Source organism: Bactrocera neohumeralis, chromosome 3 (assembly GCF_024586455.1).
Source record: "Bactrocera neohumeralis isolate Rockhampton chromosome 3, APGP_CSIRO_Bneo_wtdbg2-racon-allhic-juicebox.fasta_v2, whole genome shotgun sequence".
NCBI classification, from domain to species: domain Eukaryota; kingdom Metazoa; phylum Arthropoda; class Insecta; order Diptera; family Tephritidae; genus Bactrocera; species Bactrocera neohumeralis.
Genome location: NC_065920.1, coordinates 6,571,450 through 6,588,325, shown reverse-complemented (window position 1 = coordinate 6,588,325; position 16,876 = coordinate 6,571,450). Strand labels below are relative to the sequence as shown.

The 16,876-nt window shown below is 36.8% G+C and overlaps 1 protein-coding gene across 1 annotated transcript in view; it reads left to right on the top strand.

Annotated features, from left to right (window-relative positions):
* Positions 1 to 10,761: 10,761 nt before the first annotated feature.
* The window catches only part of LOC126753344 (uncharacterized), a 28,274-nt gene continuing 22,159 nt past the window's right edge, over positions 10,762 to 16,876 (top strand). The window contains exons 1-3 of the mRNA XM_050464708.1: positions 10,762 to 11,152; positions 13,296 to 13,835; positions 15,359 to 16,611. Coding sequence (XP_050320665.1) covers positions 16,587 to 16,611 — 25 coding nt within the window. The 5' untranslated portion in view covers positions 10,762 to 11,152; positions 13,296 to 13,835; positions 15,359 to 16,586. The remainder of the gene's footprint in view (positions 11,153 to 13,295; positions 13,836 to 15,358; positions 16,612 to 16,876) is intronic.

Here is a 16,876-nt window from a genome sequence, read left to right as displayed (position 1 = left end):
CAATCAAAATTTTGCATGTGATTTATAAAACTGCGATTTTGCTTATTTATCAAAATATTTTACCATATGTAACTTAATTAGGAAACTATTAAAGAAAAAAATTATTTATGCACAAAATATTTATTTTTAAATTCCCATTTCTTTAACCCTTAACAGGATATGTTATGTTTGATGTGAACTTGGTGTTGGGTTAGTTCGTATGGTTGATCCAAAAGTGATTGATCTCATTGGAACACATATCTGTCCTATGTCTTATAAACTCCCAAAAGTAGATCACCAAATCCTCATCGATCGACAAAGCGTTTTCAATTTACCACAAATTTTTTAAGTCGGTTAATATTACTATCTTCACCTTCGCTAGGTAGGCCGAATGTTTGTCTACTGAGAGATTGGAACTAGTCACTCAGCTTTCGAGATATCGATCTCAAATTTTGCACACGTCCCTTTCTCACTATGACCCTGCTTATTTGTCAGAACCGCCTGTAACGGACTATTATAGCATATAGTTGCCATACAAACCGAACGATCAAACTCAAATCATTGTAGGCACAAGTTTTTTATTTGGAGAGATATCTACACGAAATTTGACATAGATCTTTATTCAAAGTAATGCTACAGTTTGCCTAAAAATTATTCAGATCGAACCATTATAGCATATAGCTGCCATACAAACTGACCGATCAGAATACAGTTCTTGTATAGAAAACTTTTTGATTCGACAAGGTATCGTCACGAAATTTGGCACAGATAAATAACTCTGACATGGCTAAAGTTTCCTTATATATTGTTCTAATCGGACCACTATAACATATAGCTGCCATACATACTGACCGAGCAAAATCATGTTTATGTGAGCAAAAATTTTTAATTTGAAAAAAATATTGTCACGAAACTTGGCATATATTAATCTCCAAAACAACAATACAATCTGCGAAGAAATTGTTCAAATCGAACCGTAATAACATATAGCTGCCATACAAACTGATCGCTCAAAATCAAACACTTGCAAGAAAACTTGAATCTGTGAAGGGTATTCCAGCTGCGGTAAAAACAAAGTTAACGCTTTTTCTTGTTATTAGTATAGTTACAGAAATTTAGAAATTAACATACTATATATAATTTCCATATAAAGTATTCTTTGTATATAATTTGAATATGTGCAAGTATATTCTCACATTCGCTTCTAAAATGCATTTAGCAAAATTTGCTTAAAATTATAAAATATGAAAATTTGAGTCCAGAAATGCCACGATAAATCCTGAAAAACATCGGCTGCACTAGTTTTATGCGCCACTGTTGGCAAACAAATTGTAGTCCACTGCTGTCACGCGCTTAATACTATGATCATGTTACGCATACGCCCTGTAGACCACATAAATACTTGAACTTGGACGCGTGCGTGTGTGTGTTTGGCGACTTGGAGAGATATTTGTAATAAATAGCAAAGGAGCATAGTGAAATATCGTAGATCATTGAGTAATGTGCGCAAAGGGTAATGAATTGAAGCACCCAAAATAAGTGTATGTGTGTGCGTGCGGATTAGTAAACCGCAATTACAAACAATTGCACACCGTTACATGCATAAACGTGCATTTGAAGGCGTCAGCTGATGGCAAAAGCGACCGCAAAAGCACTTAACACACATCACTTGTGTCGATTACCTGTGCGTTGCTCACAAGTGCGCGTTCGTGTGCGTGTGTGTGCAGTTGCTTTGCGGTTTAGTGTTTGTGTGTGCGTGTTTCGGTGTTTTTGTGGCTGTATGTGTATGTGTGCGTTGGTGTTTGTGCAATTTAGCTGTTAAATTCATGCAATTCATTAAATTAACAACAACAACAAATATGAATACATACATACTTCCACTCATACACATGCATACATACAAGTATATTGTACAATACTCTCGTTTGGCTGCCTAAGCTAAACACTGTTGTGGGAATGAGCCTTATTTTAGATACATAAATACATGCATACTCGTAACACTTAAGTACACACGTGTGCATTACTTACTAAACGCACATACATACAATACATATACATATATGTGTATATGTAGACTTGTATTACGGAAATTTTGTATAAAATGTGTTCATAGCGAAAAATCATATCCAAATAAAAGCATTACAACTGTAATTTGCAGCCGGCTGCTGCTAAAATACATGCATACATACTTATATATAATATGAATATATGTATATTCATTTATATAAGTGGCAGCACATGCTTATAGGTGTGTGTGTGTAAGCAAAGTGATTTCGGTCAAATGAAATTCGTAATTGTATATAATAAATTAAGGTAAACAAACAAATTGTGTGCAGCGCCAAAAGTAAATCGAGTGACGGACACACTTGACTATGCACAAATACATTTGTATGTGTTTGCGTGTGTGTGTCGATGTGCGGAGACTAAAAGGTGCAACTAAATTGACAGCAAAAAATGTAGCAAGTCAATGATAAAAATGGCGAGGCCGGCATTTGAGCGGTGTTAAATGGATTTCCAACACACACACATGCATTAAAACACATACACACGCATACATACATACACACTGCTGTAAACATGTTTACATTCCCAACGGAAATCGAATTAAATAGATGAGTACATTTAAATTTTAAATTTTTTGTTGCAAAGTTAAACAGTATGTTTGAATTTCATTCGTTTCATTCCTAAAATTGTTCAATTCTTAAACGGCTTATGAAAAATTTTCTATAATTAGCTGTTGCGTATAATAATAACTAAATCTCACAGCTTTCCTCGCATTCAACTAAAATATAGTTAGGTTATTAGCTCCAAATTCTTAATTTCTGAGTGACGTCGGCACAAAAAGAATATATTCAAGCTGTTACAGACTTTCCAAACTTTTGGACTTTCTAAAGTCGTGCTTACGAGCCGATTTTTTGGTTAGTTGTGGCTTCATATACAAATATCACTAATAAATATATATATAATAAAAATATATTACTGATATATTGAGTAGTCGAAAAAGTCTTTTCGTATTTTGGGTGAGGTTTTAAGCACCATTTAACCAAAAAATTTATTGTGGGGAAGTTGAAAAAAAATTTAGGGGAATGCCACACAAGCCACCAATGAAATTTGTGAAGTTTACTGAGACGATGCTGTATCAGTTCGTAGCACAACAATGGTTCGTTCGTTTCCGTTCAGGAAATTTCGAAATTTCGATTTACAGTGATGGAATAATGTCTCAAGCGGAAAAATGGCAAAAAGTGGTCGACCAAAATTGTACATATTTCTTTATTAAAGTTCATTATATATGTAAAAAAAAAGTTGAATTTTGATTAGAAATACGAATAGACTTTTTTGAACTTGATTGAGCATGATTTAGGAGAAGCCTATAGCAACTCTACTCTTTCTCTCTCTATTCTTAAGGCAAGTTAATTAAGAACATGGTCATCGCACACAGAGCTGACGTGAATTGACAGCTGAGAGCTTGAATTTCATACCAATTTAATTAAATAAGTTTATTTAATAATTTTGCCTTGAAAGTTCGTCAAGTTTTGCAGCTATAAAGTTAAAAATTAGTGAAAAGTGAAGCACTTAGTTGAAAAGAAAATATTTTTTTTTCGAGAATGATTAAATATACATACATACATATGTGTTTCTCAGACATTCAGAGCCTTTTTCAAAGATATTTTTTTTCGAAGCTTTCTGAAGAGACCAACTTGAAATAGGTTTTCGCACCAAAACGCAAAATTAAAATACCAAATTAAAACAACATTTCAAATCTACACAAGCTCTGCAAAGCATCTTTCATTCTACATCAACTCTTGGTCACACTTAACCTAAGCCCCAAAACAATAACAGCAACAACAAATACTATATAAATACATACATACATATGTACAAGCTGTCCGTCGCACCGCACTCAATTCTGTATTTGTAATTGTAAATAATCAAGTCCAAGTAGCTTAGCACAAGTCTCTCTAAATCTCTCGAAAATCTCCAAATCATAAGTACTTAATATATTGAAATTTAAAATTCTTCTTTAATAACCTACAAACATATACATGCATACATATATACCATGCATGCAACTACATGTGCACATACCACATACGCAAGCAGAAGCGTGTAAATGCCTAAACGACGAATGAGGTAAATTGTGAAAAATATTGATATTACATACATACATATGTACTCACACCACTATCCCCACCATCACCACCAATCACTACAACTACAACTACAAAATAACCCTTACAAAATTGTAATTAAACGAATTTGTAACTTTTTAAATGTCAACACACACGAAACGAAAACAAAATGAAAAAATACTAAAAAAAAACTAAAAAAAATTGTTTGTAAAGCTCCTTTGTTGAAGTATTCGATGCATGCAGTTCATATGAAAAACTATTAATAATAATATAAATGAATTCAAATACATACATCTTTTTCAAAAGTCTAGTAAAAAACACGGAGTTTGCATTTTTCATTCAAATTGATGGATTATAAGCGCCATTGTGAGGTAAACGGTAAGTGAAGTTTGTAAAAATAGTTAGCGTTTTGGGTAACAAAAATATCCAAAATTGTCATGCATTGTTTGGTTGATTGAAAAATGCATAACTAACTGAAGTGGGTTTGAATGGAATAAAAGGGTTTCGCAAAATTAACACAAGATTTAAATTTGCCACCATGTTTGTTGGAAAGGGTTGTTAAACCTAGAAAAACCGAGAGCAGATAGTTTAGGTTTAGTATAAATTAAGCGTTAAATGATAGCTGATGGGGTGCCTTCATTATTAAACAATATTTCAAAAATAATGAAAGGTTAACGGCCGCGATTCGAAAATTTCATCCAAAACAAAAAAAAAACAGGTCAATTGAAAAGTCCTCGGCCTACCATAGAAAAAAATCGTGTTTGGTAAAATTTGTGTTTTTTATGCAACATAGTTCGCATCAAGGGTGATGCACTGATTATAGCGATACTCCAACTTTTCGATACCATTTTTGTGGCACGACTTGTTATTTGCTTCAAAATAGGCCTCGGTTTCGGCGATCACCTTTCATTCGAAGAAAATTTCTTCCCAGCAAGCATTTGTTTGATATTGTACTATATTTCTATTTTGCTAAGTTGGTAAAACTGCTCTTAATTACTATGCCAAATATGAGCACGATCTGTCACCAGTTTGTTTACACCAACTGCTTAAGTCGGTAAATCTCAGTGGTGCGTTGCGATTTTTACAATGGATAAAAATATCAAATAAAGAATTTGTCTCAAATTTTGTATTTCTGACAAAATTTCGTGGATGTAATCGTTGAAAATGTTAGAAAAAGTTTACGGCGATTCTGATTTATCGAAAATACAAGCCTACGAGTGGTACAAAGCCTTCAAAGACGGTCGAGAGATCGTTGAAGACACGCCTCGTTCTGGACGACCTTCGACCTCTTCAAAGGATATGGCGCTGGAAAGTCTTCAAACAAGTGTTGGAAAAAAGGCAAAAGAGCTCGAAATCTCTCGCGAGTTCGTCCAAATAATTTTTGTGAATATTTTGTGGATGAAACGATTTCTTTTTTTATCGTACAGATAAAGCTGATTTTTTTTTTCAAAAGGAGTACCGTAGACAGGTCTCTTTGTACATGCTGGATCATGCGAATTCCGATCCCACATTCATAGAGAGCATTATAACTTCCGCTAAGACATGGGTTTATGAGTTTGACGTGCAAACAAGTCAACAATTATCAGAATGGAACCCCTTTTCAGTCAAAGTGCTGAAGGCCATCTCAAAAAGTACTTTTGAAAAGTTTTTCAACGACTGGAAAAATTGTTGGCATAAGTGTGTTACATCTGGTGGGGATTACTTTGAAGGCGACAAAAAAATATTAATGAATAAAGGTAAGTTAATTACCAAAATGTGAAGTTCAAGAGATCATGGTAAAAAAGCATGAATCAGCTCAGACCACTTCGAAGACCGTTAGTCACATAAGAAAAATGTTATGCCGTCTGTTTGGTAGGATTTCAAAGAGTTTATTTATTATCAGCTTTTGCTCGACTGTACTATGATTAATTCTGAAGTGTATTGTGCTCAGCTGGACACATTAAGTGATGCACTCAAACAGAAGAGGCTGGAATGGATCAGTAGAAAAGGTGTAGGGTTCCACACCGATAATGAAAGAACTCATACAAGTTAGCTAACTCACAAAAGCTTTTGCAGCTTGAGTAGGATATGCTACCGCGCCCACCATATTTCCCACACTTGACCGTTTGGCTTATTATTTGTGCCGGTCTCCGCAAAATGTTGATGTAAAAGAGAACCTACACTTCAATTCAGGTCGATAAAAACCACTTGAACCAGTTTTTTGCCTCCAAGGATCAACAATTTGGTAGAGCTATGCGGAGAGGCACAAACAGTAAGACCACATCCATAGCGGTCATGAACATCAACTGATAACCAATATGTAAATGAAATAAAGAAATTCATGCTTGAGAATCCACGATTAAGAGTCAGAGATCTTACTAGCATCGTTAGAATATCATAAGGATCAGCGAAAACCATTTCGAAAGATCATTTGGGTCTAAGCAAAGTGAAGGCACGATTTGTTTCGAAATCAAACAATGCATTGCGACAACCAGGATGTCATGAAACGTATTATTTGTTATTGGTGATGAGTCTTGGATATATGTTCACGACCCGGAAACAGAATCGCCCAAATATCGTGGCAAAGGTGGGCCCTTTGACGTCGTTTTTTCGGGTCAAAAATTCGGTTTAAGGTCAAAAATTAAGGTATGTTGACAGTTTTTTTCGATTATCGAGATGTGGTGCATCCCGAATTTCTTCCCATCAGCCAAACTGTTGAAAATTAATAATATTTGAGTGTTATGAGTAATTTACACGAAGCAATAGGCCGATAACTCTTGATTTTTGCATCACGATAATGCCCCATCGCATACTGCATTGATTCTTCGGGAGTTTTTCGTAAAATTTTCAGCCAAGCAACCGCTCTGGGGAAACCCTTTATAGTCAATTGAAAACATTAAACGTGCATCTTGCGCGTCTTGCAGGCTATTCAGGAAATTTACTTTAACAACTGTTTCGAGGATTGGAAAAAACTTTGGCACAAGTGTATTGGGGTCAAAGGGAATTACATTGAGGGCGACGACATATATTTTGAAGAATAAAATAAAAATATTAAAAATATGAACAAAGCTTACTATTTTTTGCTCAGACATAGTAGTAGTTCTATTTTTAGCGCTCTCAGCCTTTTGATTACAGTTACAATAAGTTATTTTTCAACTTCAACGATATTTGTCTGTCGTTAAATAAATGCAAATATGAAATGCAAATGTATGCCTGCGTGTATAAACATTTCGCTAGACAGCGGAATCATTTAGCCCTGTGTAATGCCCATTTAAAACATATCAATCAATCAAAAACATCAATCTTTTGTAAAACAACTTGTTAAGAACCGTAATGCCACGAGACTTAAAGAGATATATGGTATAAGCGTGTGCCTGCAAATATGCATGGATAACATATGAACATGTGTAGCGTTATGGAAATTTATTTCTATAGATTGCCTATATATCTTATGAGTGTGTATGTGTGTGTGTGGGTGTTTGTGGTCTCAATATGCGCGTGAATGCTGTTTTCATTGAAGAGCATAAAGAACCTTAATCCGCAGAAAACACGCTGTTGAATGGTGCCACAAAAAAGGAATCAGCATATGCAAATGTATACATGCATATATACGGTTTAAAAAATAGTATATATATAGTTGTATATATACATATACATATACATATGCATATAAGTATTTTCGAACAAATTGTATGGAATAAAATTGGTATATATAAGCTATATATAGAGCTTTGAACGTATATATAGCGATTTTTTTTGCAGGTATATAGACATATGTATGTGCATATACTGTTTATAAGTTTGATTTGAGACAGCTCGAAACCAACATCAGTGCAAATACACCAATTTTATACATTTATTTAAATAAGCTTCTTCTTATTTTGAATTTCATGCACGAAAAATGTGGTTTCACTATTCGCAAGCCGTCTCCTCCAGAATAAGATGTATATCTCGATAACAAGCTTTTCAAAGTCGGAAACTCGCGGATGTTTACCGTCGTTAGCCGAGGATGAGTTATAGCCCGGTTCCCAGATTTCTAGTCAAGACATTGATCAGAATATAACATATAGAAAAATATATTACTATGAGCAAAATATAGTAAGATTTTGTTCATAATTTTAAAATTCTTTATTTATTCTTCAAAATCTATGTCATCCCCTTCAAAGCAATTCTGCCTAGCCTTCAATGAGCGTAGCGATTCACGTTTAATGTCTTCACAACGGTTTCCCCGGAGCTGTCGTTTGAGTTCGCTGAATAGCCAAAAGTCATACAGAATTAAATCAGCCAAATACGGTGGTTCCGGCACGATTTTGGGAGAAAATGTGACGAAAAACTGACAAAGTAACAATGCACCATTACCATGATGCTAAAACAAAGATTTGTCGGAACATAATTCCGGCCTCTTTTTACGAATACCTTCACGCGACCGACGGATAACACCCAAATAGTATTCCTTGTTGACAGTTTGGCCGATCGAAAGGAGTTCGTAGTGCAGCACACCTCGACAATCGAAGAAAACTGTCAACATAGCCTTGATTTTTGACATGCCTAGACGTGTTTTTTTGCTTTGGCCCACCTTTTTCACAATATTCGGCCGATTGATCGTCTGTTTCCGAGTCATCACATCCTGGTAGTCGGAAAGCATTGTTATACAGAACTTACTTTTCAGACTTTCCCCAGACAGGGTGTCTCTCATTTAGAAGGATCATTGTATATATGTAAATAAACTAAGAAAGTTGTCAAATGTCTGCTGTTGTTATCGCGGCAGGAAACATTCCTTAAGTATTTTGGAGAAATGCTATCAATGCTAGAAAGTTGACAGTCCTTGGCCGGATGAAAATCCGGGTCCGTTCCGATTTCGTAGACCCGACTGCGTTGGGAACTTTAGATATATGGGTCGAGCACAATGCTTTCGAATTCCCAGATGACTCAACCATCAATGGATTGAAAAATAATAGACAATAAAATGAAAAAACTTTCAGAGTTACATATATTGATTTATTTTACGATTTTATGTCTTTGGATCGGATTTTCAATGAAGGCTTTTATTTCGAAGAGAAAAATTTGTTAGAAAATGCAGTTGTTGTATGAGCGGCAAAATTCTAACGAACCAACAGTTCTTGGCCGGATAAAAATCCGGGTTCCTTCCGGTTACGTAGGCCCGACTGTCCTGGGAACGATAGTAATAGTAAAAGCAGTCTGTGTGATTAATTTAGCATTCGCTGAGCGACGAATTGGCAAGTACTAAAGCTAAACCTTTCGAAGGAAATGGTCTATTAGACGAAAACTCTACCTTACTCTTACTCCGAAACGGACGGAGATAACATCTGTGGCGGACAGAAGATTTAAAATTGGTTTGAGTGGATTTTTGGTTCACCCTGGAAGTAAAGTTTTACAATTGGTGTCGTTATTGAAAGTTCGAGGGCGTGCATGAGGCTTAATCGAAAATCGTCCTTCACTTCTGTTAGATTCTTGACTCTTTTATCTCCGACACTTTCTTAAAAAAACCAAAACAGGGATAGTTTGTTAGAAAACAATAAGCGCTCTCGAGTTCGTCTGAAACTTTAAGCGGTAAGGTTTAATATTGGATGCCACAAATGTTGCTGACCGCCATTTGTAGCCACAATTCTTAGTCATAAGGGGATATCGGGCGGTTCTGTGACTTTTAGTGAAAGCAAATCTACCGAGTTAGAATTTGTCCATGTGAACTTGTGATTTAGCGTCAGCATAACATATGGAGATTCATTCCACTGATAGAAGAGAAGTATACCATATTGTAACCTCTTCCCGAAATACCTTACAGAGCTTCGAACTTCTAATGCTTGCTGGGAAACTTGTGTGTTGGCATTACTTTGGCAGGTACACGAAATACTGTGTGTGCATGTCTGCTCGCAGTGTCAAAACAGTTGTCATACGAACGTTTTACACGCTTGCACTTGTGTGTTGCGGCCCGCAAAAAACAAAGCTGAACCTCAAAATGTCAAACACCGAAAAAATAGTAGACGCACGTCGTCGGCGGAGTGGAACGAGTAGCGAAACGCAAAAAAAACAAGCGAGCAAAGCGCACACACCACGCCAGAGCACGCACCAGCCTATGCGCTCAGCAACGGCGCTCAGTTACGCTCATTTCGCCTGGATGCGGGAGAAAACGCATGGAAGTTGGCGCCAATTGCCGCCAGGCTACTCGCAGCGTAAGCATGCGCGCTCACGCATTTTACGCCGACAAATCGTACAATGTGCACGCTTAGCATACTTCCAGGCGTCGCTATTGCTGTGTACCATATTTGTGTTATTTTAGTTCCACGAAAAGTTGGCAGCTCGCGCGCTAAAACTCGGCTGATTTTCGGATGAACGCACAAGCGCTTGGCCAAAGCAGCTGTTTTGGGCGCACACACACAGGCACGCACAGTTATAACGGCACATACTTCATTGATTGCGCTGTTTATCTATGCTTTGTCGTTGTCGTTTGCTGCAAAACTCTTTTACGCTCTTTGTGCGCTGGCCGATGAACTCTGTCTGCGAAATGTTTCAACTCTGCCGCGGCACTGCTATTTTTGGACACAGGACGCCAAGCATGCGTGTGCGCGTGTCTGTGTGTACGCTTGTGAGTCTGCTGCTCGTCGCTGCTGTGAATGAAAGCGACTCGCTTTTCTTTCAGTTCCAGCATCACCGTCATCCAGTGCAGTTCTGACTACTATCAACAAAGCGCGCGCCTGCGTTTCCTTGCCCCTCACAAGGGCGTATTGACTTTTGTATAAAATAATTTTTCACACACACACACACATACTCATATATGCACACTCAAGCGCATACATACACGCGACATATGCAAATACATTTAACTGATAAACGCGAAAAGCAAGTAAATACACATACACAGACATGAAAACGGTAAAAAATCGCTAAAAAAAACTCGAAATATTTGCAAAATGTCAACGTAACGGTGAAAAAGTGTCGTGAAAATGTTGCTGAAAGTGTGAAATACAGCGAAAACTGCAAACTTCAAGCCATCGCATACACGTATACAAAACGTAGCATACTTTTAGGTGCACGGTGACTTCAGTGTAAGTTGGGCGAAGTGTGTGCGGGTGAAAGAAAGTGGCAGCAAGTGTAAAACGCAATGAAAAACGAAAAAGTGAAATCGAAAATTTGCTAATTTTTCAATTTCCGAATTATGACTGCTGTTGTTGTTGTATTGTTGTAGCAACTCCACACGTCCTATTGGCAATGGATTTCATGTAGTATTTGCGTTGTTGTTGGTGTTTTTTCCTTGCTGGGGCCAAGAATATCGATTGGTGGCCTTGCATAAGTCCAGTTTAGCGAGCGTGTGCTGGCGATAGACACAGTTATACGCATACATACATACATACGCACAAGTAAGCAGACCAGCGTCAGTGTAGCTTCCGACACACACACACACAAACAGAAATAGAATTGTATAAAAATTTATCGCTGCTGACTGTCGAAATGTGTACATATACGCATACATATGTATGTGTCTATGTATGTGCATGTACAAATATTTGGTGAAACGCGCTTCAAGCGCTGCGGCGAAGAAGGCAGGGAAGAATTGATTTAAATGCTGTGTTGCTGAATTTTCACAGATTTGCAAATCAGCAGAAAATCGCAGGAGCAGCTGCAGCAGCTAACAATAAAAGCAACAACAACAAACAGATAGTGTAAAATTGCAACAACAACAATAAGGAAGTAGAAAAAATAAAGACACAACTTGGCGAATGCTCAGCTGCAAATTACGACAGCAACAACAACAAAAATGGAAAGTGGCAAAATATAAACAACAACAACAAGCAGCAGTCGCGTACGCAGCCGAGAAGCGTGGAAAAATGAGGATTGACGAGTGTTGCGAAAACAGCTGAAACAGCATTGAAGGAATTAATTAAATGAAAGCATACTTTCAAGGTGGAATGGGCGCAGCATTAAGCAAAAATAAATAAAAAGTGAAAATAACAGCTTGCTATGTGAAAGTAAAGAAAAAGTAGGAACAGTGAAATTTGTAAAATTTAGAAGCAAGTTTTAGAATTCAGTTGAAGCAAGTAGCTGAAGGTTGAGGAAGAATGTTGCAAAGTATTAAGTTTTAAAAAAAAGTAGGAGTATGTACATATGTCCTAAACGCCTTCAAAAACAAGAAAAAACACTAGGTTTGTCTGAAGCAAAGCTTTAATACCCTTCACAGCTACATTTTTATAGCATACAAGAGTATAATAAGGTCTTTTCTTTTACAAATACGAAATTTTTCGATGTTAGAACTTGCTTTTGATTGATCAGTTTATATGGCAGCTATATGCTATAGTAGTCCAATTTGAACAATATATGAGGAGATTACAGCGAAGTCTAATATAGTAATCTATGTTGAATTTCGTGCAGAAATTTTGTCAAATAAAAAAGTTTTTCATACAAGCCCTCGTTCGGTTTGTATGACAGCTATATGCTATAGCAAGCCGATCTGAACGATTTCTTCGTAGATTACATTGTTGCCTTAGAAAATAATCTATACCAAATTTCGTGCAGAAATTTTGTCAAATAAAAGAGTTTTCCATACAAGCCCTTGATTCCTATCGTTCGGTTTGTATGGCAGCTATATGCTATAGTAAGCCGATCTGAACAATTTCTTCCGATATTATATTATTACTATGATCAATAACTCATACTAAAATTTCGTGAAAATATATCGTCAAATGAGGAAGTTTCCCATGGAAGCATTCGACTCCGATCATTCAGTTTGTATGGCAGCTATATGCTATAGTAGTCCAATTTGAACAATATGTAAGGAGATTACAGCGATATCCAAGATAGTAATCTATGGTGAATTTCGTGCAGATATCTTGTCAAATAAAAAAGTTTTTCATACAAGGACTTGAATTCGAATAGTTTGTATGGCGGCTATATGCTATAGTTGTCCGATATCGAAGAATGCGACAAATGAGCAGATTCTTAGTGAAAGAAGAATGTACACAAATTTTCAGGTCGATATCTCAAAAGCTTAGGCACAAGTTTGCTTATATCATATACAGCTGGATAGACTGACGGGCATAGCTAGACCGACGCAGTTCGTCACGATAATATATTGTATCTACTTTTTAGAATATCCGACGTTTCCTTCCCGGTGTAATAAACATCGTAGATTGCTTAATATAATTATATATATTTTTTTTTCTTAAATTTTTTAACCTCATCACATTTTTGCAGCATCAATTAAAGAAGTTTTCATTTTAATTTATTTAATAAAAGTAAAATTATGGAAGCGTTTTTCGATAAAGAATATGCAACCATGGCTTATGCATATCTGCGTGAGTGCGGTATAATCGGCAAACTTAATGAGATTTTTGGAAAATTATTAGAAGCCGAAAGGCCAGATCTGATAAATTTTATACGCGAGGAATTGGGGGATAAACCCACACCGACGGAAATCGTTGAAAATATGGAGCAAGAGTTAGACGATGCGCATCGCGAAATTCGTCGTTTACGCGGCATATTAAAAGAACTTGGCGTTAATATTACAGACGAGCAATTTTATGAGGCAGATCCGGGGCCTGGTGACATTGAATTGTTCATTGACCTTGACGAAATTAATGATGATCACACGGTTGGACAACATACACAGCAGACTAATTAAGCTACTTGTAAGTGGAACAAATAAAATCTAAGGATAGAAACAAGCTAATGGAATTGACGTTTTCATAATTCACTGTTAATTGTCGAAATAGTTCTAGCAGACTAAAAAAAAAAGTATGTAAAGATTTGCAAAAATAAAAAAAAAATATGTAAAAATAAGTAAGGCTAAGTTCGGGTATACACGAACATTTATACTCTTGCAACTTACAAGGATTAAGGCCAGGGAAGATCTTTCAAGTACGTATTTTTAACCTCTTTGAAATGTTGGCCGCAGCTATGTCTCAGATTTTCCATCTGTTGAGTTTAATTTTCGATGACTCGTTCGAGCATTTCGACTGGTAACTGGCGAATAACACGCGTGATGTTTGGCTCCAAGGCCTAAATCGAAACTGGATTGTCCGCATAGACTTTTTTCTTTATATATCCTGCAGGAAAAAATCTTTCGGTGTGATATTACACGACCTTATCTGCTCACAGAAGTGTTCTCTCAATGAGTCCATTGTTTGATGTGATGTGTGGGTGTGGGAAGTGCCGCCGTCTTGTTGAAACCACGTGTCGCCGAGTTCACGAGCTTCAATTTCAGGCATCAAAAAGTCAGTTATGATGATGGGATAACGGTCACCATTAACGGTTAAAACTTTAAAACTTGCCGATCTAAGCCGGGTTAGATCACCGAAGTAACACCCCTTGGCCGGATAAAATCTGTGTCAATTCCAGTGCGTAGAGCTATCTAATGTGGGAATTGCCATTAACTGTTACGTTCTCATCGGCATAATTATGGAAGAAACATGGACCGATGATTCCACCGGCTTACAAACCACACCGAACCGTTGTTTTTTTGAATGAAAGGGCAGCTCTTGAATCTCTTCAGATTTCTCTTCGGAATTCTCTTCGTCCCAAATACGACAATTTTGGCGGTTTACATACCCATTGAGCCAGAAATGGACCTCATCACTAAACAAAATTTGTCTCGAAAACGTCGGATTTTTTTGAAACTTTTCAAGAGCTCAAAGAGCGAAGCGATGTCGCTTGTGAAAGGCGTTCCGTTCCAACTTCCGTTCTTGTACAAACTGTATTTTGTCCGCTTTCAAATTAAGATCTCTCGACGTAAATTGCGCCAAGTCGTTCCATAATAGTCAGTTCGAGTTGCCACGAACGGCACCAAATCGACCCTCCACCGTCTTCGTGTACACTCTTAGATACGGTTGCTTTAGTTTCTTTGTTCCCTGCTGAACGTGGTCTATTCGGTCGAATATTATCCAATAATGATTGCTGGGTCTAAGGATGGGTGAAGATTATGTTGACCATAAGTTGAGCGAAGCCAGCGAAACACATTCTTTACCGAACGTGAGTTTTCGTAAATATAGTTGAACGATTTGTAAATGTTGTTCGGGCATAAATCTTTCCATGACGAAATGCCAAACAATGCCGAACAAAAATAACATGACAGCTTGACACGACTCACGCGTGATCTGTCAAAACAAGGCTATAGAAAAAAGTAACTTTACTTGGATCATCCGTTATTATATGGTAATCTGTAGCAAGATGTTGCAAGAGTATAAAAATTAAGGAAAAAAAGAAACATTTAGAGAAATCTTAAAAAAATTATATTTGAGTTTCTTCGAATTATAAAACAGTAAACTCGAAACGACACAAGCAATGTCAAGGTCACAAATGTAAAAGCGAGACTAAAAGTGTCATCAAAACAGAAAATTATAAACGATGAAAATAAGCAAAATGCAAGAAAAAAATGAAAGCAAAAAAACAGAGAAAAGAAATAAAAAAACCATAAAAAACAAAAGTGAGAAAATTGGCAGAACTCTTCAAAATTTAACTTTCTCGGAGAGTGATTGAAAAAATTTAAGAAAGTGTGGTTAGAAGCTTGAGATCGCTAGTCCAACATTTGCAGGAATTTCCGTGGGGAAAAAACAAAAAACAGTAATACTACTACAAAATCAAAAGAATTTCATGTATAAAAATATAATATAAACGGCAAAAACAAAAAAAAAAATCATCTTTAACTTTCCGCAACAACAATCGACCATAACAACAACGACGATTATCAAACGTAGACATGTTTGTGAAACATTAACACACGCAACAGCAAACCGACGTCAATTGGCGGCAACAACAACACCAAATTACCTAACCTATTAAACTAAATGCATTTGCAACTGCCAACAAAAACAACAACAATAGCAATCACAACCGAAAGCACACCATTCATACAACGAAATTCCTAGAGAGCATACACACACACACACGAATACAAACTAATAGTAAGCACGCAGGAGCTGCTCACACTAATACTTCCAAACATTCATAGAAAGCAAAAGCAGAAAAAAATCAAAACAGAAACCAGTGGAAAGCAGAAGCCAAGAAGATTTATGATCATCAAATATTAAATTTGCCAACCGACTAAGCGACACATTTTTGACATTTGCAAACGAGAAAAGTAATACAAAAACAAAAGCAACAAACAACTTGGCAGCAAGTAAAACAGGCGACGGCGACTAGGTCAGACTTAGCGAGGCGCATTTGAGCGCGTCAATAGGCCAGCGAGCTGCTCCGCCTGGCCTGGCGGATGCACGTCGCGCACAGTGGTGGCGTCAACAGTGACGCGGCAGCCACATTAAATAAATTGCCCCGCGCGGCATGCTAGTGTACACACTCCACTCATTTGTATAGAGTGGGAGATATTTAAGGCTATATATGGTGCACCGGCAACGCAGGAGCGTCAACTACAATTACAACACATTCTAGAGGTGAACTCACGTCGCACCCGCCACACCAGCGCAGGATTAGCAGCGACGAGCAGCGGCAGCCAGCCAGTGGAAGCAGTGAGTAGTTTGGGCGCCGAAAAGAATGGCTGTGGCGATGCGACCAAATGGTGAGTACGTTATTGAGGTGATCGGTAATGCGATTTTATCATAATGGATTTTTGTTCGATTTTATAAAATATTTTTACTTCGAAAACTCGAATTTTTTAGTATTTCAAAATTGGTTAATTTGTGTGAAAAAATAAAAAAAATATGATGTGTTTTCGAAAGTTTCAAAATCTTATTTTCGAATTTTCGAAAATTAATTTCTATTTAAATGTAATGAATAAAAGCTTTCTTATTTAATTATTTTTTAAGACTTAAAAATTCGAATTT